This window comes from Harpia harpyja, chromosome 19 (assembly GCF_026419915.1).
Source record: "Harpia harpyja isolate bHarHar1 chromosome 19, bHarHar1 primary haplotype, whole genome shotgun sequence".
NCBI lineage: Eukaryota > Metazoa > Chordata > Aves > Accipitriformes > Accipitridae > Harpia > Harpia harpyja.
The window spans coordinates 11,479,879-11,500,886 of NC_068958.1; the positions used below are offsets into that span (position 1 = coordinate 11,479,879).

Consider the following 21,008-nt stretch of genomic DNA (forward strand, 5'->3'; position numbering starts at 1 on the left):
TGCACGGGCATATCTATGTCTTCGTACATCTCTTCTCATTTGTGGATCACACCTAATTTTTCTTCCAGTCTTAAATCTTTTATCTGCCTCAGTGTAAGCACTTACAAAACCATGAATGTGATTCTCTGGGACTGCAACAAGGTTAAGTCAGTCACATGTTAAAGAGCTTTAAACACGCTTTCTATGTATCAGTGTCCATGATTTCTCATTCCCAAAGTGAGTTGTGCTCTTCACCTGCTGCTTGGTAGTCAGCATTTAGATACTACTGCGGGCACTCACATAAGCTAGATAAACCAAATCACATTAGGTTTCTTAAAGCACTATAGATACCTATTGTATTACATAACAGCAGCAGGCACTGTCAAATGTGTCTCTTCTAAACACACATATACTGTAATTAAGCTTCCATGGATTCTTTTTTTTTTTCCCCCCATTTCAAGTGCATTACATTTGTGCACTAACCTACAAGATAAAATGACGAAAATACCTAAACTATATGACATAATGGCCACTGCATTTGTCCCAAACCCACGCTATTGGTCTCAAATCCTAATAAATCCTAACAAAATTCAATGCCTAATATATTACATCATACTCGGTTAAAATGCAATAGAAGACCAAAAAGCCCAATTAACTCATTTGCATTTAAATAGGGTTTCACTGGATGAAATATTTCTATTAGATGAAATATCTTCTCTCTCTATGTGTTCTCTATAATTTAACAAACAACTTAACAGACAATATGGCATTGTACCCAGTCAGAGACCTATAGCATGAAACAGCCTCTAAACCTGCAGTCTATTAAAAGATCTGTGATTGACATCTGGCCTTTGCTTTCCTTTAGCAATTATTTAAAGAAGAGCAGGATTAGCCTACATTGTCATGTCCAGCTGCTTTTAAATATATATTAGGTATCTGCCCAGAGAATACATGTCCAAGTATTAAAAAAAAAAAAGAAAAAAGATCCTTAAAAACAAGTATATAAACAGGAAACATGGTAGAATGTAAAAGCTTAGCACAAAACCAATTATGAACCTGTCACCTTCACTCAGGTCTTCATTTTGGATTCTGATGGGGCGACGACAGTGTGCCAACCTAACTATAGACACGCTACCCACAGCTTCAGAGTTAAATGGAATTAGTTTTGTACTTAAAATAGGGATTCGGTCTTTGATGTTACTTAGAATGATTAAATCAGGGAAAGAGGCATTTACAAAAAGTCCTTTATTTAATACTGAAGAAAAATCTCTCCAGCTCAGCACCAAACGTCGGGCTATCCTTGTGGCAAGTGATCTTTAGAACGCTGAGCCTCTACATTTTCCCTGCAATTAATGCTTGCAGTAATCTCATACATGAACAAAATACTTCTAATTAACAGTTATTTATTAATATTCTCGTTTCTCATAACTGGAAGATGCCCTTTTAGCTGACGCTTATGGCCAACAGCCTCCCTCAGCCTTCCAAGAATAGCTGCTACCACCTACCATTCTCAAGATAAATGAAGTTAAAGATCACCCTTTGGAAAGGCAGCCAGAGCCTTCTGACTTCTGCTCCACTTCATACTTCTCTACTAACCAGCAGCACAAGGGCCAACACCAGAACCTCCAAGAATAATGCAGCTTTGGTTCCCTACAGTACAGTGATGGAAGCGCATCCTTAAGGCATCTCTACCAGTTCTCTTCGGAGTGAGCAGGTATTTTGCAATCCTTCATTAACTTCTCATGAACTTTCATTTCTACAGCTCTGCTGCAAGATGAGCTTTCTTTTTAAAAAGACCTTCAATCCTAAAATTATTTTTAAAAGCTACCCTGTGGCATAAGGCAACTTCAACAAGGAAGGGACAAGGTTCTTCTCACAGAGCAGAAGAACAAGAGCAAATGCACATGATGATGGACAAAAAGAAACCTGAATTGTAATCTCTGGCTATTTTGTTCTTTGATGCAGAATGGTGGTAAAATGGTGTCAAAAACCAGGACAATCCCAGGATTTTTCAATGTTCCTGAGTATAAAAATAAGCAAGGGTATGGGAAAACTTATTGCAAGAACAAAAATTTAAAACAGCAGAACAGATTAAATATTTTTTAAACTAATAGAGATAGCATCCAAAATTTCTTTTAGTACCTTTTCAGTGTTTCATAGAAGTTTCAGTGAAACAAGCAAAGGAATTCACAAAGAAAAAAATGTTAAAGATGAAATAAAAAAAATAACTTAGGCCAACAGTTTCAGATAAAGAGCACTACAGGGATATATTTATCCTGAAGGCAGGAATTACAGATAATGGAAGTTCAGATTTAAAGGTAAACTATTAAGAAATCTAAGAGTTGAAGAAAATTGAAATTAACCCATCTAAGAAACCGCAGCCATCTCAGAGTCTGGTAAAGGAGAGAAGCAAGGTAAGTAAATGTATGTTTAAAACCAGATTCAGATGTCCTGATCCTGCAACATTAACATGCATTTGCATGATCATTAGTTGACGTGATCGCTACAGGGTAGAAATAGGATGGTTTGGTGCCTTAACAGGACGTTTCAAAGCAATAGGCATGTTTGGGTTTTGCACGCAACCTTTTATCTGAATCTCACAAATTATAATCCTTGATTTAGGGTAATTTCAACACCCCAAATAATACGACTGAAATGGTAAATATGAACCATCAGGCCTTATCGCTACATGAAAATAGATTTTTCCTGTACCTCTTGATGTAACAAATTTTTAAGATTTAACAAAACCACATCCAGTATTTTTGTCTTCTGTTGTTAATAATGTCAAATACTGAATTCCATCTGAAAGGCAACAAGAGGGAACAGTTCAGCTGGCTTACAAGGGAAAAGCGATCTGCCCTGGTTTAATTTTTGCAAGCAGACAAGCCTAGTGAATAAAACCTTCCAAACTGGTTGATAAAGTTTTAAAGATGCAATTAAAAAGCACCAAACCACAGCAGAATATGCCTTGGCAGGCCAATGCTGTCCTTGAGCACCAGCAGGCTGGAGGACACCCAAAGCAGGTTCTCTGCTGCAGCTCATCAACCCAATTTAAGAGACAATATGTGCACATTCATTAACATGCATCTGTAACAAACCTCTTACTTATTTAGGATTCGCTTTGCACTTTAAAGCTGCTTTAGCTCATATTACCTTTTGCTGTGCTTGAACCAGTGCTAAGTCACAGTAACCAAGACTACCTTCACCTGGGGGACTGGTACCAGTTTATTTTGCTGATCTCCCCTGGTCAGGAGGTATCTTTCCCATAATATCCTGTCTGCTCTTCATGCCAATCTAGTTTGGCAACATTTGCCCACTCAGCTCAGATTTTGTGTTTGTTTGCAGGGATCTGTCCTTGTAGCTGTTGTTATACAGGAAGATCTGGCATACAAACAAAATAAAATAGTGTAGGATGCAAAGTGATTTATGAAACACTGCACCTACTTATGATGCTCTCCCTCTGACTTCCACAGCAGAAGGACCATTTGTGGTCCCCATGGAGTGGGCATCGCACCCTTCCCCACTAACCCTTCTGCTGAGCCAGGCCAGGGCAGTTGCACACTGCCACCGTGCTCCTCCACTGTGCTCCCAAGCCATCGTTAAGCTGCACCTGGTTCCACATGGGCTACAGGTGCAGGCATCACCTTGTTATGGCAGAGAACAGCTTTTTCTTCCTCAAACCAACAGATGTAATGGATCAAGAAGAGTATCAGGATCCAGTCTGACAGCAGCTTGATCTGACCCAAACTGGGGCTGATGGTTCTGCCTCCCCCCCGCCCTGGGTCAGCACAGCTGCCTTTGCAGCAGGCAGCTCAGGGAGCTGAGCTGGCCAGAAACTATCATGACAGCAGGGGGGAAAAGATGAATTTTTGGCCAGATCAGCTCATTAAACCACAGTATCTCCCAATGCACAAATACTAGAGCCGCATTCGGGAGAGGCAGAACCTCATGACTGCGACCTCAGAACCTGCCCCCCCCATTTATTTTAGCTGTCATATAATCACAATCAATCACAGACAGCAAATGACTGCAGCATCCTACCCAACAATTTTTAATTCTCATTATGGGAAGCTTTTTAGCTACACATTCCTGTAACTGTATTCCCTTCAACAGCATAATATTCCATTCGTTGTGAAATCTTATACTTTGAAATATTTATTCTCCAATTGAAAAACCAAGGAAACCCAACAACCTGCAAACATGAAAGCTTTTGTTTGTTTGTTTTGCTGGTTAAACACAGGTAGAGAAGACACAGAGAGGCAATATATAGTAACTAGCCTGACAGGTGATTTTCGTACCCCTCTGTATTTTGACAAAAGAGTAATTTATTTCTTTGCTGCTTCATTAGGTCCAGAAAACCCACCCCATTAAAAATATCCCTTCTCCTAGAGATATGCCAATCTCTAAAAATATCAAAAAGAGAAGTAACTGCAAGACAAAACCAGCATTTATTTTGATGTATTAAAAAGATAAATAAGTATCAGAGTTATCTAATCCAACATGGTGAAAACATTTCAAAAAACTCTACACGCTAAAAAAGCCAGGCTGCAAGGTTTTGCACGAAGAGCACCCAGCAATAACCTTCACCAGCAAAAGCTCACAGGCTTCAGAGGAACAGAATCAGCAGCTTCTGTAGCAGGGAGTGCTCAAGCCTTTTTGCGTGACATTGGCTTAATGAAGGATGCTCCCCAGAGCATCCCTTGCACAGCAGCTGCCTCCTGCAGTGGTCCTTGCCGGCAATGATGCTGCTCTGCAGGACAACAGGAACAGTCCTGTAACTTCTGGACACTGGGAATTTGGGGCTTATCTGCTGGGTTTGTCACCTCGCTCATACTCGGTTCCTTTGGGTGGATCTTCCTGAATCCCCAACAAATCTCCCTGCTGTTACACACAGAGCTAGTGCTCAGTGAAAGGAGCCACTCTCCTTGCTCAGTCTACAGTTGCTCCAACACAATACAGGAGAAAATAACTCAGAACAGCCACTGTTAAAAAGATTTATAATCCCTCAAGCTACTTTGTACATTAGCTGTGATCTGATCCTGGAGAGAGGGTTTTCATGGTTTTCTTCAGTTTACAATGCAACCATTTTGCTGGACTGTGCTGTTAACAGTGAAAAGGGCTTCAAACAGAGCAGTCTTTTCTTTTTTCATTCTCAAACCCTTGAACAATTTCTGGTTTGGATGTGGACATGGCAAGCTTGTCAGAACACTCATGAAAAACCTCAAGAAAATCCATTCTTCATTAACAAGATGAAATGTTTGCTCTAACAGAGGTCATTAACCTCTCCTCCAGCTATTTATTTGCAGATTTCAAGGTACCAGTACCTCAAACAGCCTGAGGCTGGGCCAAAACCTGCCTTTTCCTTTGTGAAACGTTCTCTGAGCTTTGCAATTTGTGTTCAAAAGTTAATCAATACATTAAATGTCTTCAATTCATCTTTAACTATTCCTGGTAAAAGCAAGTGTGATTCCAGATTAGGCTGGCAAGCTCAAGAGCTGCAGTGCTGGAAATGAGGCTGGCTTCGGTGGGAGCACAGCCCTGACAAGCCCCGAAAACAGCATTTCCAGCTCTGCATCACCCCCTGCACAGAAGAGATCTGACAAGTTAACAAATAAGAGCAGATAATCCTCTGGTCAAATGCACAGAGGAAAATTCCATCACTCCAGCCTAACCAAGAGCAAGGGAGAGAGAGCAGTGAGCCACAAATTGCTGGAGACTAGGAAAACATTGCAGGGAGGTATCACCACATGCTCACCCTGCTCAGATGCTGTTCTGTAAGCATTTGGTAGTGACCAATGTGGGAAATAAAGAGTGCAAGGTTAAAGGGATGTCTGATACGATTCAGTACAATTGTTTTTATGTCCTTAATCTCAAGTCTCCTCCACCTTTGTGATTCCAGCAAACTGCTCTGTATTATACACAGTTTATGTTTCGGGTGCTTCCCAACCCAGCCAGGCACAGGCAGTTTTTAAACAAAAAGCACAAAATCCACATTCTTCTAGCAAACAGTGACAGGGAGGTGAAACAGAGCCCCATGGTCCTCTGCCCACCAGGACAGCACAAACACACTGGGGCCTCAATATGTATTTTAATGCCCCAGACTATTTAACTTGCCAAGGTACAGTAGATTTCGTCTCAAAGCCATGGCAGATTAGAAGACACTTGGGAAAGGTAAGCAGTACACGTGTGCCAACTACAGACTCCTATTTCTCCCTAAAACTCAAGATCTAAGCAGACCCAGAGCTTAATCTAATTTAGAAAATTACCCATGTTGCTTCCTTTTCAATAAGAAAACCAACATGAAAATGTGGTTTTCATATGAACAAGGCAAAGCTGTAACTAGCAAACTTCAGAAATAATGCTAATCTTCACCTTTAGTTAATTTGAACCAGTGTAATCTGGTGCTAGTACAATTTTTCCTCAACAACTTATCAATGAATAAATTCACCCACAGAAGTCACTATTTAAAACAATGTTCCCAAACCTTGGTTTAACTATGAAAATACGGTTTTGCTTGTATTAAATATTTAAAGTTAAAAATTTCTCCTGAACCAGAGTACCACACTCTGGAGTTCTCAGGCTACACCGTGAATTACACATTTTGTATTTAGTTTAGAGAAGGATTACCTCTGTCAATCAGTTCCACTGAAAAATGACAGCATGTGAGAACGAAAGAGAGAAAATTATACAAAAGAGAAACACATTTGTTGAGAGTTGGAAAGGAAACAGATTCTAGCACATAAAAAGAGAAGATAAAACAAAGATAAACACAGGCTAACACACTTAAACAACATCACTCTACGTTTACAGTGTGACTAGAATTTGTGCAGAGCAAAGTCAAGCATTTGACTCCTGCCGCCTCAGGCACCCACATCTCCTGCCAGCGCAACAGCAAGTGGCTTTCCCAATTCACTCCCTCGCTGCTGGGCCGGGGCCCTTTTCGCTGTACAGACACCGAAGTGCAGACGGCTGCACTTTCCTTGGGTGGCTGCTTGTGCACTGCTGCCTGCTAAGGCTTGCGGTTAAGCTCTTGCACTCCATCTGAGAAGTGCAACATTTCCAACGCTTACCATGGCCCACTGCCTAGCTTTAATCCTCATCTGATTGTAGCTGCGTTCTTCGGCATACAAGGCACTCATAAAAGCACCAATAGATGTTCCTCCGATCATATCTACAGGGATGCCAGCTTCAATCAGCGCTCTGATAACTCCCACTTGGGAGCATCCCCTGTGCCAAGGAAAAAAAAAAAAAAACATTATCAGACAAACAGCCATTGAAAGAGCATAAAGACATGAATGCCACCTTCTAAGGGAACTCGAGTGTGTACTAGCTGAACTGTCAATCTCTTGCTAAACAAGCGTCAAAGCCAGAAAAAGATGTCATGAACGCAGAAATCTTCAAATAGACTCCCTGAAGATCCTAGGAAGCACAGAGCACTCAGCTGGACTTCTGCACGAAAGACAGCGATACAAAAACAACAGCCAAGAATCAAACCAGTGGATATGGAAGGGAAAAGTCAACATGGCTGTAAGAGAGCAATGCATCAAAAAATTCTACTAGAGTTCTTCCAAAGCAGCCAAGGACAGCTGGACTTCAGAGACCTTTCCACAAGAGTCTTTCCCAGTGATTCTTCAAAGAAACTCAGCCAGCCTGGGATCATGGGATGGGTCACCACATGGATTAATAATGACTTTGAAGATGGAAAACAAAGAGCAAGATGAGACAAACAGGGATGAGATGGTAGGAGTTTCATTCAGCACACAGACCCAGGAGAGGGGCAGATGAGGAGGCAGCATTTGAGGATAATACAAATTCCTTCAGGATAGTGAATCTGCAATCTTCCTTGATTTCAAGAAATGTGGAAGGACCTCAGAGCAACGATGGAGTCAAGTGATAAACAACAGATGAACTTCAGTGCTGATGGGACAAGAGAAAAACAGAAGTAGCAATGCCCCTACAGCAATGAGCTCTTAACTAGCTCTGCTCACGCAGAGACATTTTTGGAACCACTGTGGATGTTCTCTGAAAAATATTAACCTAGTGTTCAGTGCAAATTCAAAAGGCAAATTAAAGAAAGCAGAATAAGCCAGAAAATGTAAGAACATACATCCAGGATGGACCAGCATTTTGAAAACTGCAAGCAAACTCAGACTTCTCATGAAAAAAAAATAGCAGAACTAGAAAGGGACAGAGAGAAGCATAAAAGATGACCAGAATATGGAAGGAACTTCACATGAGAAGAAACTAGACTCGAATCTCCGACTGGGGAAGATGATGACTGACGGGAGACATGCAGGGCCAGCCAATGATATCACCATGCAGAAAGTTTAATGTAAAGGAAAGAATTTACACAGAGACACTTGTATGTAAAGCACAAATTGGGGAAACCACTGTTACCACATGCTGAAGAGGTCAAATCACAAATGGATTTAAATGTGGACTGGATGAATCAAAGGTACCAGGCTGTCAGTGGCTACTAAACATGAAAAATAAGAGGTGCAGCCTTGCGTTCAGAAAGCTCAGAAGCTGCTAATTGTTGCAAATACTCATTTCTGAAGCAATCGCTACTACTTGCTATCAGAAATGAGAAAGCAGAGGTGGAACACTTGATCTGATCTTATAAACAGTTCTTATAAACAGCAATCCCCTAATGGGAGAGAGATTCCTGTCTGTTCTACAGAACCATTACAAAAACAGAGAAATTAGCAGTGGAGGCTGATTGCCTTCTTATTAGTACAAAATTACGGCCTCTGGTTTCAAATGCTTTGTCAGATTAATACCAAGCATGTCAGTTAGTTCATTCCACCTGGATGGATGCTTTGTAGTCCAAGCTATACAACAGTAAAAATCTTCCTTTTCCCATTTTCATCCCATTTTTCTGTTCCCTCACGGTTTGCTCTATTTCCATCCTCCTTCCCCTTGCTGTTTACATCCTATAAATACTTGCTAACAGCTGCCAAGTCCACCGTAGGTGTCATTTGGCCAAGCTATGCTGAGTGCATTCTTTCCATCTAAATAAATCCCTTCCAGCTGCTGAAATGCTTTGAGACAGGTTCTTGGTTATACTGGTGTAAATGACTTCAGTGACAGATCTGCACTGGTGTAATCCAAGAGCACAAAATGGCTCATTTAGCTTTCCTCTCCAAATTCTCCTTCCCCTGCTTTACTATTCCTTCTTCTCAAAAGATACCCTAAGTTAAAAGAATTATATTTTTATCCCTGCCAGAGTAGCCCATTGTTTTTAGGGTTTTAGGTCACAGCTATTTTTGCAATCTGCTTCTTGTGCCTAGCACTTACTGCTGCCTTATCCCTCTGCATAAGTCACTAGCTGACACTGACGTTTCACTGAGGAACAGACCTTACACTACCCAACCTGCTTTCTGGAGAAAGCCTACATCATGTGGATTTGTTAAGACGTGTTAAGTACTGTAAAGCATTTCCTGCTTGGAGGGCAACTCTAAACTGCCCAGGACTAGCTCCAGACTGGATTCTCTCCCTTTAACCTCTTCTGAAACTGGAGCTCCTCACTCATGCATTCATGAGTCCATAAAATACAAGGGATTTCATGTAATCACTCTGGATTTGTATTTACTTTGCTGTATGATGTCCTTGAATGAATAGCAAAAGATTATTACTACTTCTATTGGCAAGCCATCACCTCTGTGTCGTGCCTCAGCAGAGTCCCTGCCAATATCCAGCTAAATGTGTAACAGCCATGTATCTCCAACAGATGCATCGATTTCAAAGCACTGACCTGCAAGATGAGAATGAAAGTACTTTTTTTGCTCAGAAAGGGACCTCCTATAAACTGCCAGACTAAATTATGTTTAATTTATTACACAACTACAAAGCTGATTCTTCCAGTTCCAGCATCCCGAACAGGAGCATTCCTGACTGAAGGTATTTATGCAAACTAAAATCCTGAAGAAAGGCAAATGTGCCCAAACCCACCCCATTTCTCCATGTACCACCCAGCCTCCTAAAAGATTTAAATGGGTTTTTTCTCCTCCCTATAGCTTTAGGCCATCATTACCCCAGCAACACTACTACATGAAACTTTTCAACAACTCCTTGCAGTTGGTTCTCTCTTGGCCACTTCTTCACAGCTCACGGCGTACGTAAACACGGGCAGGCTGCCAAGAGAAGCTGTGTGCCAGAGCCGGCTCTTTGCCAGGCAGCACACATCCCGCTCACTGACAACTTGCTGGTGCATCATGGATAGCCGGTGTGGGCAGCTCTCGTGCTACGACTAAAGAGGAAAAGAAATTGAAGCCAGGAGCTAGGTCCCTGTTAACAGACTAGTAGTGCAGAAAAAAAACAGGAATTGTGCACTTATTGTAATACCAGGCACAATTTCACAGGGGACCTGTCCTGTTTTAGGGCAACATATGAAAATACAAGCATTTGGCAAGAGGAGTACAAAGGAAGATTGCTTGTGCCGACGCTGTACGTACACATCAGTGCCAGAGCACTTGCGTGGAGCAGAGGAAGGGATGGGGAAAACCTCCGGTTCCCTGGCTGACACAGAGATGAATGTCACTTACTCCAGAGGAAAGGAGGAACAGGGAAATCCACCTACATATGAGGAAGGAGCATGTCAGATAGGGGATGCGCAGTATGTTGCTGGAGCTGCACACGCAGCTGTCCTTTGCCTTAAAGCTGCCTGACAGTGCAGCTGGATGGAGCATTACCCCTGCCAGGATTAACGCCTGTCCCCAGGACAGTGACAAGGACTCCTGCCACCAAGGACAAATGGCCTAGAAGATTACTTTCAAATAATTTGCACCGGAACCCAAAGATTTGCCCAAGAAGTGCAGTCTATATTTTAACAAAACCTCTTTTCCATTGTATATCACTTCCTAGGACAGGCCTGATTAATTAGTGCCCTTTGCAGAGACAGCAGAAACGGCATCAACCAGTTCGAGGAGCAACTGGAAATAAGAGTCACGCTCCATTTTTACCCCTGCCACTGCCTCGCAACCTGAGCTGAGCAAGGCAAGTCATGGGCTGCTCTGCACATCAGCTGCCCCAAAGCGCCGCTTACTGCACTACTTACCAACCTTGTGCTCAACATGCTTAAAAAGCCTCCAAAAGCTGTGCTGTATTTCTTAAATTCCAAGCACCATTTCTTCTTTACTGCTAATGGCCACAAATAAATGACCACATGGCAGGGAGAGAAGTTATGGGGTTGAAGACGTGCTTCCTTGAAATAACAGCACAGCAAGCAGAGAGCACAGCCTTTCTGGCAGAAGGTCTTTCAGGAAAATTCCTGCTACTGAAACAAGTCCTTGCTTTCACCCCCTGGGGAAATGCCACTGGCATGTGACTGTAATGCACGAAGGCCAGAGCACAACTGATAAAAGAAAAATTCTTCTGTGAGACATGCATGTGTCAGCTCCACACATGCCTGCCAAGAGCTCAGATTAGATACGACTCTCAGGAAGAAGCGAGCAAATGCAGCAGGACATTTCAGATTAAAGTGTCAGCAGGAATACAGGCTGTCTTCTGTGCTTAGGTCAGGGGGCTGAAGAAAATACAATTAATACAAAAACAGAGCCTGTGCACCGATATTTTCTCCACAAGCCACATTTAACATATCAATAGGATATTGCCTGTCAGCATTAGAAAGAAAAAACACAATACTGTGAGCACACAGAGAGGGGACACTTGTTTTTCAGACCATGACTAATGGAGCAGCAAGGCAAGGCTGCAGCTTGATCACACTGCCCACCTCCAAAGTCCACTTCAGTTTCAGAAAGGAAGAGAAAATACAGCTCAGGCATTCAGCCTCCCCAGCACCCATCTCTTCTCCTAACTGACTCATCAGGACGAAGGAGATCTCTCTGAATGCACTGAAGAGATGCTATTTCCTCTGGTTAAAAACAGGATTAAGGTCATGGCTGCTGCAGAGCTCTACTGTGTCTCTAACCAAAGCCTCCCCGGAGCAGGACGCATGGCTTGCTCCACCACCTTCCTGATTAGTTAACTGGGAAAGTAGGTAGAAAAGTAGAGAAATTGCCAAGGGGACTTTACTAAGCTCCACTAGAATGTAACAAACCTGAGTTAAGGCACCCTCATAACCTCAAAACTCCTGAAGAAGCAAAGCTATATAAATAAAAACAGCTTTTCCTTCTCATAACAGCTTTGATTCAAAGCACATTACGAGCAGTCATTAGATCACCCAGCTTATGGGGTAAGCGCAGATGAGTATGTATTTACTATACCCATTTTAGAGATGTGCAAAAGTGGTGTGTTGAGTAACTGTTCTCCCAATGCTGCTTTGAAAGCACTAGAGAGAAAATGAAGATGACTGAGCTTCCAGCCCACAGGAAAGGACAGCATGTCCCAAAACACTGCCAGATACGGCATGCAGGCTCACCTGCACTTCTCGGACCCGGATCTCAAAAGTGGGGCTGGTTACTGAATCGGCAGGTCTCAGACTAATGGATACCGCTACATCCGCTACAGAACTGTTATCTGAATAACATCATTTGTGGTGGTGGTGTTAGATACTTCTCAGAGTTATTCTGGAGGTGCTCACTGTACTGGGACGGGGGGAAATTAAATGTTATTTAAATGAAGGGATATATAGAGTGGTATCTGGAAATGTGAGATAAATAAAGAAGAAACTTCTCTTTAAGAAGCAGCATTTTTTTGGTATGTGTTTCGTTGCTGATCCAGACATTGAGTGGCACAGTCACTGACTTAAAAATCAAGCAAGTCTTCTACGAGTTGCAACTGTATTACCTCTAATTTGGCACCTTCAATCTTTTGCAACAATATATATAAATGTTGCTTTGAAATCTAATCATACTTGTATCTTTCCAATAACATTATTTCCCAGCTTTCCTGACCATAAAACTTCCCAGTATCATAAATTTGCCTGAATAATTACAGTGATTATCTGTCACCTCAAAAAGATAACAGAAAACAGACCACTGCATTTCTGCTCCTGCTGTACTACTTGTGCACTTACAAGGAAGTTTCCAGTCTGGACAACATTAATTGATTAATTAAGCAAGCCCCATTTCTAAGCTAAATAGAGGGAATAATCCTACATTACTAGGTTCTCAACCTAACATCCAACTACCAACAGGATCTTTCCCAGCAGCTGTCCTGGAGGAAGCTTTCTCCCTTCCACTGCCCATTTTTAAAACTATCACCAGATACACACGTACTGATGCAGAGACCTGAATTCTTCCTGTCTTCCCCTTCATTAGCAACAGCCTTGTTTCATCCTCCCACTTAGCTTTGCCCTCAGATTCCCACCATGTCCTGAAGTTAGAGCTAAGGAGCCATTTTCCCTTTAGCCTTGCCATGCTACAGAGATTGCACATTAACCCTGTGTACTCAGTGCTATGCAGGCATGTTTGGCAGAAAAAGCAACTCCTATTTATCAGTGAAACTACGTTCCTGCAAGAAAATCCAAATACAATATCCTTTTAGCATTGATCTTGTTTCTGCTTTATATACTAACTTTGGAACAAGCTTTAAACAGAGAGATTTGTGCCTGACACAGAAGTACATGAACGAAAATTGTTCGGCCCTTCCCAGAGGGCTGTCAGGTCTACCCAGTCCTGGGGTGTAAAGGGATACGTGAGTAAGCCATTGGAGGGGAGAAAAAACATAAAATACAGCCAGAGTAAAAGTAAATCAGGAAATGAACCAGAGTTTTTGTTTTCTGATCCCACCTGCCAGCAGCATGCTCTGGTAGGTGTGTGCAGGAGGAGGAAGGAGGGAAGAGAGGCTGAATGGCAAGCTGCACCCCCCCAGTCACTCTCCGCTTGGGGATGCCAAACAAAATCCTGCCTCTTGCTCTGAGGCAAGAAACAATTCAGTTATCTGCAAAGAAAGATAATTTCTTTGGAAAACAAATATATCCTCCCTTCCCCCACCCCTCAGAGTTATTTGTGAAAAGTCTTAGAAGAACCCATTTTGAGCACGTCTGGAAGCTGCAGAAATAAGACAAAAGCATAGCACTTTAAAGAATTTAACTGTGATTTTACTTACAACTTCTCCAATCTCCTCTTTCTTAACAGGAAAGCTCATTGCTCAGATGAAGTTAGACAGATTCCTAAAGATCACAGCAATGCAAGAGCTTTACCATCTTCCTGAAAGCATGTGGACTTGCCAACAGAGCATTACGACTGCTACATGGAAAGCGCTCCCTCAAACTTGCAGCTCTGTAACACAGCACGCTTTTCAGCTGATAAAAAGAGGTACAAAACGAGTAACAAGAGTTAAACCACAACTCCACCATCTCCTTGTTTAATTTCATCTGTATATCAAAGGCACTGCTATGACTAAATGAGTTTGGTGGGTTGAAGACTGGAGATCGGGACAGGACAGTCCAAATAAACCACTTGCAATTAATTTTTTTTTTTTTTTTTTAAGTTGTAACTTTGAAGTGGATAGCTCCCAAGCTCCCACTGCTTGGAGGATTTAATAAAAGCCAGTAAAATCTTCAACCTCCATGGCCAATGGGAGCAAATGAGCAATTACATAGGTGCTGCTGATGGGAAAAAGAAAAATCAGATCATTAAGCATTATATGGGTGCCAAGCCATATGAACACGGCTTTTATGTGCATGTGATGACCCAACTATTACACAACTCACTGAGCAATTAGCATTCAGATCTGATAACAGCCACACAGCTCTGTCTGTGTTTAAGACAACTGCACTTTGAGGCAGAATTTTGAACGGATGCATAAACACGATTAATATGGCTGAGCTCTTGGGCAATACACAAGATGGTCTGTCCCTGAAGAAATCAAAACAAAGCCTCTTAGGAGCAATTACGCTGCAGTCTATTACCAACCATTCGCAAACAGAAAGTCTGAAGCCTTCAGTACAAGTTCACAGCCATGTCTCATGAGTTTTTTTCCAACAAAAGCAAATACTCAGAACTCACTATTTAATTTTTAGGACTCAGGTTTTGTTTGTTCAAACATATACTCTAGGGCTGACCTGGATAAGACTCAAATTAGGTATCCAAACATAAGTTATCATCATCATCTCGAAGGAAGAACCCACATTCCTTATCTTTCTCCTTCACCCTCTACAAAACAGCACCAAAAGTAAAACACCAAGTTAAAGGTGTAATTTTATCTTTAAGGATAAAGAGTTTAGACTCTTCTCTGTTATTTTAGCTCCTGGATATTGCCCTGAAATCAAATCTGCTTTTTGAAATACATAGGGAATCCAGGAGCCTGACTGCGTGGCTGACCCTGGAGTTCAGATGTCGGTCTGGTTTATCTGCATGTGGCAATGGATGCTTTACTCATGACAAGAGGACAAACATGCAGGGCACAGGCCACTTCTCCAAACACCTATATGAATAATTACAAGCTCTGAAGCCCCCATACTTCAATCTGAGCTTCAAAAAGGGATATAATAAAGAAAAATTACAACTCCACTGTGCACTGAGATACAGATATCTATCTATACACACAAAAACATATTACAGGTCATTAAATAGCTTCCCTTCCTCTGAAACGCACCTACCAGAGCAGCAGGCTAACCATACGTGAAGGAGGGTGAAGACTGCAGGCTGACTAATGCAAAGGTCATGAGGATTAACCTCAGGGCTGCCAACTTTCTGCCCTTCCAAATGTCAAAAGACAGATTTGGCCTGGTGTACAAAGGGATTACTTTGAAGAAAGGGAACTGGAGGAAGGATATTTCAAGTATTCAGGGTTTTTTTTCATGACACAAAGCAGATTCAGCCTCTTTTGTATCATTTTGATACTTCCATACTGCAGAAATCTTGCTCTATCAGCCATTATTGGCCACTGACAGACTGCAGATGCTGGACAGTAAGCTTCATTCTTCCGTTTAAAAGAAGGGAAGAAACATTTTTGAAGTTTCTTTCATATTTCAGTTCCCTTTCCTGACACCCTTTACAGCTATATCAGGATGAGGAATGGGATCCTTTTAGTAGTGCATATTCTTCAAGACCTGTCTTGCTACAGAAGAGGAAAGCAGAGTCCTTATGTGTCATCTCAGTATCTTGAGCAAGCAATCAGAAATGAAACACAAATTTCATGGATGCTGCCTGACTGTGTCAGGGGGAGAGAAATAGAAAAAACAGGAACTGCAATAGCTCCTCACTCTTATCTTGTGTAAGTAGAAATTAGGAAATGGTGTGAACTGAGTGTAGAAGGACCCAGTCTGTGACGGACTGGCTCTGTACAGGACTGCCAGACACCAAGATTGAGACAGGGATCTTGGCCAAACCCAAGCAGAGCTCAGCACCACTGACTGCTGCTCTCCACACCACCAAGGCTGCTTACCTGCCTGAGGACAGTGCTGGACCCACATTAGCTCTGCAAGATCACGCATCACCACATCCAGCCATTAAACTTTCCATGATACCAGGAAAGCAAACGCAGCCCCCACCAGCTGATTAGAACCTGGCACATCCTACAGACTCAGCTTCAGAGGCAGGTACTCAGGAACCTGTTGGCTTCCATCAGAGCCCCTCTCCTACAGCATCTCTGCACTGTGGGAGAAGATACCAAAGCTGGTGCTGCCCAGAATTCGCTACGGGCTACAGGGTTTGCTTTTGTGGGCTCTTTGCTGCCCAGAACGGGCAAGGATACTCTCAAATCTCAGCAGCCCCTGGAACAATGTTGACCATGTCTTGGCACTGTACCCAGACAACACAGGGTTACCAGCAGCCTGGTTATTCCTCAGCCACTGCACAGTGAAATAGAGTTAACTTTATAGAATCATAGAATCATAGAATTATCATAATAATTGGGCTGGATGTCAGGTTTCAAGCAAATTCCCCAGACACATCCAACCCATGAGATGAGAGCATAAATCCATATACATTTAGAGATAACAATACCCTCCCTAAAACCCCAAACAATTCCTAATGGCAATGGTTTATACTTCTCTTCCATGCAAGCGCTTCAGAGCAATTTATAAAGGGCGACCTGCACAGATGCCAAAGCTGAGATGGCAAATGCCTCATTTTACAAAAGGAGAACATAAGTTATAACCATTTAAGCCATTTACTCAAGCCCATGCGACGTCAGGAGCTGAACACCAGTGAAGTGAAATCCTGACTGCCCATTCCTCGCTTCAGTGATTTAACCCTCAATAGCTGCAGTAACTCATGATACCACGAGCACCTCGGAGAGGCTGTTGTTGCTCTTTCAGAACTATCCTAACCAAGGTCAGAATGAAGAGCAATGGTTTTAGCAAGAATTTTGTTTTATAATTTACTTCAGAACAAGTGTTTTATCAGACTATGTTTTTTGAATACTTCAAAGAATCAGAATCTAATTTTTACACATTTTTCAAGCTGTCAGCCCTCTGTTTACTGTGAATTTTAAGCACTGTGAGATAGAGATAACAAATGAAGGGGATACCTGTACCCCCTTATAAACCACTGAGAGCAACCCTAAACATTGCTGTCAATAATCTACTTGCAAAGTGCAGCACAGTCCTGAAGCTCACTGCGTGATCTGAGAATTATTTCAAAGCCAAGTGCATTTCTGTTAAGGTGACAAATAAGGACACCCCCCAGTATGGTAGAGGCAGTTGGCAAACTACATTTTTTGCAATAGGTCTTTTGAGAGAGGACTTGAAAGCAAAGACTGAGAAAGGAACTAAAGGGCAGATATAAAGATGACAAGAAGGAATGACAGTGGAATGAAAAGGGTGTGAAGAAACCGGGTAATCTTAGGGCTTGGATGTGTCAGAAAGGGAAAACAGAGACTTACATACTAACAGAGACATGGCCAGGTGGAAAAAGAAAAAGGTTAAATAGATTATATATGATCTAGATAGCAATGGAAGCATGGAGAAGACATTATTAAGCAAGTTCTCAAGATCATAGAATCATAGAATCATTTTGGTTGGAAAAGACCTTCAAGATCATCGAGTCCAACCATCAACCATGCCCACTAAACCATGCCCTGGAGTACCCTGTCCACTCGCTTTTTGAATACCTCCAGGGACGGTGAATCAACCACTTCCCTGGGCAGCCCATTCCAATGTTTGACAACCCTCTCAGTAAAAAAATTTTTCCTAATATCTAACCTAAATCTCCCTTGCCTCAACTTGAGGCCATTTCCTCTCATCCTATCTCCAGACACCTGACAGAAGAGACCAGCACCCACCTCACTACAGCCCCCCTTCAGGGAGTTGTAGAGAGCGATAAGGTCTCCCCTCAGCCTCCTCTTCTCCAGACTAAACAGCCCCAGCTCCCTCAGCCGCTCCTTATAAGACTTGTGCTCCAGGCCCCTCACCAACTTGGTTGCCCTTCTCTGGACACGCTCCAGCACCTCCATGTCTTTCCTGTAGTGAGGGGCCCAAAACTGAACACAGGACTCGAGGTGCGGCCTCACCAGTGCCGAGTACAGGGGAACAATCACCTCCCTGTTCCTGCTGGCCACACTGTTCCTGATACAGGCCAGGATGCGATTGGCCTTCTTGGCCACCTGGGCACACTGCTGGCTCATATTCAGCTGGATGTCAACCAGCACCCCCAGGGCTTTTTCCGCCAGGCAGCTTTCCAGCCACTCCTCCCCAAGCCTGTAGCACTGCACAGGGTTGTTGTGACCCAAGTGCAGGACCCAGCACCTGATCTTGTTGAACCTCATACAATTGGCCTCGGCCCATCGACCCAGCCTGTCCAGACCCCTCTGTAGAGCCTCCCTACCCTCACACAGATCGACCCTCCCTCCCAACTTGGTGTTGTCTGCAAACTTGCTGAGGGTGCACTTGATCCCCTCATCCAGATCATTGATAAAGATATTAAACAGAACTGGCCCCAGTACAGAGCCCTGGAGAACACCACTTGTGACCCACCACCAACTGGATTTCACCCCATTCACCACAACCCTCTGGGCTCGGCCATCCAGCCAGTTTTTCACCCAGCGAAGAGTACACTTGTCCAAGCCATGAGACGCCAGCTTCTCAAGGAGTATGCCATGAGAGACAGTGTCAAAGGCCTTGCTGAAGTCGAGGTAGACAACATCCACAGCCTTTCCCTCATCCACTAGGCAGGTCACCTGGTCATAGAAGGAGATCAGGTTGGTCAAGCAGGACCTGCCTTTCGTAAACCCATGCTGACTGGGCCTGATCCCCCTCTTATCCTGGACTTGCCATGTGAGCGCTCTCAAGACAAACTGTTCCATGATCTTCCCCGGTACCGAGGTCAGGCTGACAGGCCTGTAGTTCCCCGGAAACTCCCTCCGACCCTTCTTATAAATGGGAGTCACATTGGCAAGCCTCCAGTCCTCTGGGACCTCCCCTGTTGACCAGGAACGCTGATAGATGATAGAGAGTGGCTTGGCAAGGACCTCTGCCAGTTCCCTCAGTACTCTTGGATGGATCCCATCAGGTCCCATAGATTTGTGAGTGTCCAGATGGCGTAGCAGGTCCCTAACTAATTCCTCCTGGATTAAAGGGGTTATGTTATGCTCTTCATCCTTACCTTCCAGCCCATGGGGTGGAGTACCCTGAGGATGACTGGACTTACTATTAAAGATGAGCACTACTTTTATTTTCCAGCACAAGGAACTGGTAATACCAGCATATTTGGGCTCCATAGATCCCTATCCCTCATACCTTGGGGAGCCCCTCATTAGACTCAGTCTATGTAAAGTTTTGAACTCAGCAAAGAAGCTGAAAAACATTTGCTGTGTTCCAACTTCTGTGAGGAACATCAAGAGTCTAGGAAATTCCCATGGGATTTTCTTTCATCCCTTCTGTAATCTCTATATTGAGCATGTTTAGGATCCCATAGGGGAAAAACACTGCTCTGTGTTCTTTATGACAGTATTTTCAGTGCACACCTCCGGAGGCAGCTTCTGAATTCAGGCAGCAAATTCCTTCCCCCTGCCCCCCACATGCTTGTAACAGCACATTGTCTGGGTGCTTGTGGTCAAGTTTAATAGTTTAAAAAAGCAACTCCCCTCATGCTTCCAGTTACTACCCTGTATTTGAGGTAGAGTAATTGATCTTACAAACCCACCATCTCCATTTCAAGTACTGCAGCTCTGTAGTGGTAGTTTTAAGACAACGTCCACACATTCTCCCACTGATAGGAGTAAAAAGCCCGATACCATTAGTTATGTGTCTTAGTCAAGGGATGAGGATTAATCTTCCTTAACTGCTGGAACTGAATCCAAAGCACCTCCACCATAAAACTTCACGCAGTCTCCCCAGGAGATTCTGTTATTGCCAAAGGTTGAACATCAGGGTTTTATAACCACGATGCTACTATCACCTGCACCACAGGAAAAGAAGCTAGAGCACGGAAAACGTGTTGTCTGCATCATGTGAGCAAACTGTCCATCCCAAGGACAGCACTTGGTCATTGGAACATCGTTTCCACCTCAAATTTCAGCTTTTTATTCCTCAGATGTTTCATCACACTCTGAAAGCTGGGGTATGAGTTGTCAGCTCCACCACCGCACTACCAGCCAGCCTGCTCTACCCCGCGGTGTCCAAACCTCAGTCCTGACCTAGGAGACTTCACTTTTATTATGCCCTGGAAGACTTGCTAAGCTTAGACATTTTCTGTGCAGTCTTCCCTATTTTCAGGGAACAAGACACACTTCTCTCTGCTTTTGTGGACCATGGAGCAAAAGATGACAGACCAGAAGGGATCTCAGTCGCTAGGTAACCTGCACAGCTACAGCTCTCTGTGCTCTTCTGCACGGCAGCAGTGCTGGAAACTGGACCTTCCTGCATTGCCATTTGACCTTGGTCTTTGGTAGAGCTAACAACAGCCCCCCAAAAGAAGAGGTTTTATTTCTAACATCCCTTCCTTGCAGCACATTGCCCGAGTAAGTCCAACTGTTGCGTTACCATGTTATGCTGCTGAGTATTTGCATGTTCATTAATTTTGGCAGCTCGTCAACTTTTCCTTAATCAAGTCAAGCAAGGGAAAAAAAACCCAGTGACTTCATAGCTTCTCTCAGAAAAAAGCTGATGAGAATTTCACAGGAGGTGAAAGCACAATTTCTGTTGCCTGCAGTGTATCCTCTTGCCAAACACTGAAGATCTA

The 21,008-nt window shown here is 43.1% G+C and overlaps 1 protein-coding gene across 4 annotated transcripts in view; it reads right to left on the reverse strand.

The window, feature by feature from the left end:
* PNPLA7 (patatin like phospholipase domain containing 7) overlaps window positions 1–21,008 on the reverse strand; it is a 134,000-nt gene that overhangs the window by 25,922 nt on the left and 87,070 nt on the right. For all 4 annotated transcript variants that reach the window (XM_052814281.1, XM_052814282.1, XM_052814280.1 and 1 more), the window contains one exon: window positions 7,050–7,206. In XM_052814281.1, the coding sequence (XP_052670241.1) occupies window positions 7,050–7,206 (157 nt within the window). The remainder of the gene's footprint in view (window positions 1–7,049; window positions 7,207–21,008) is intronic.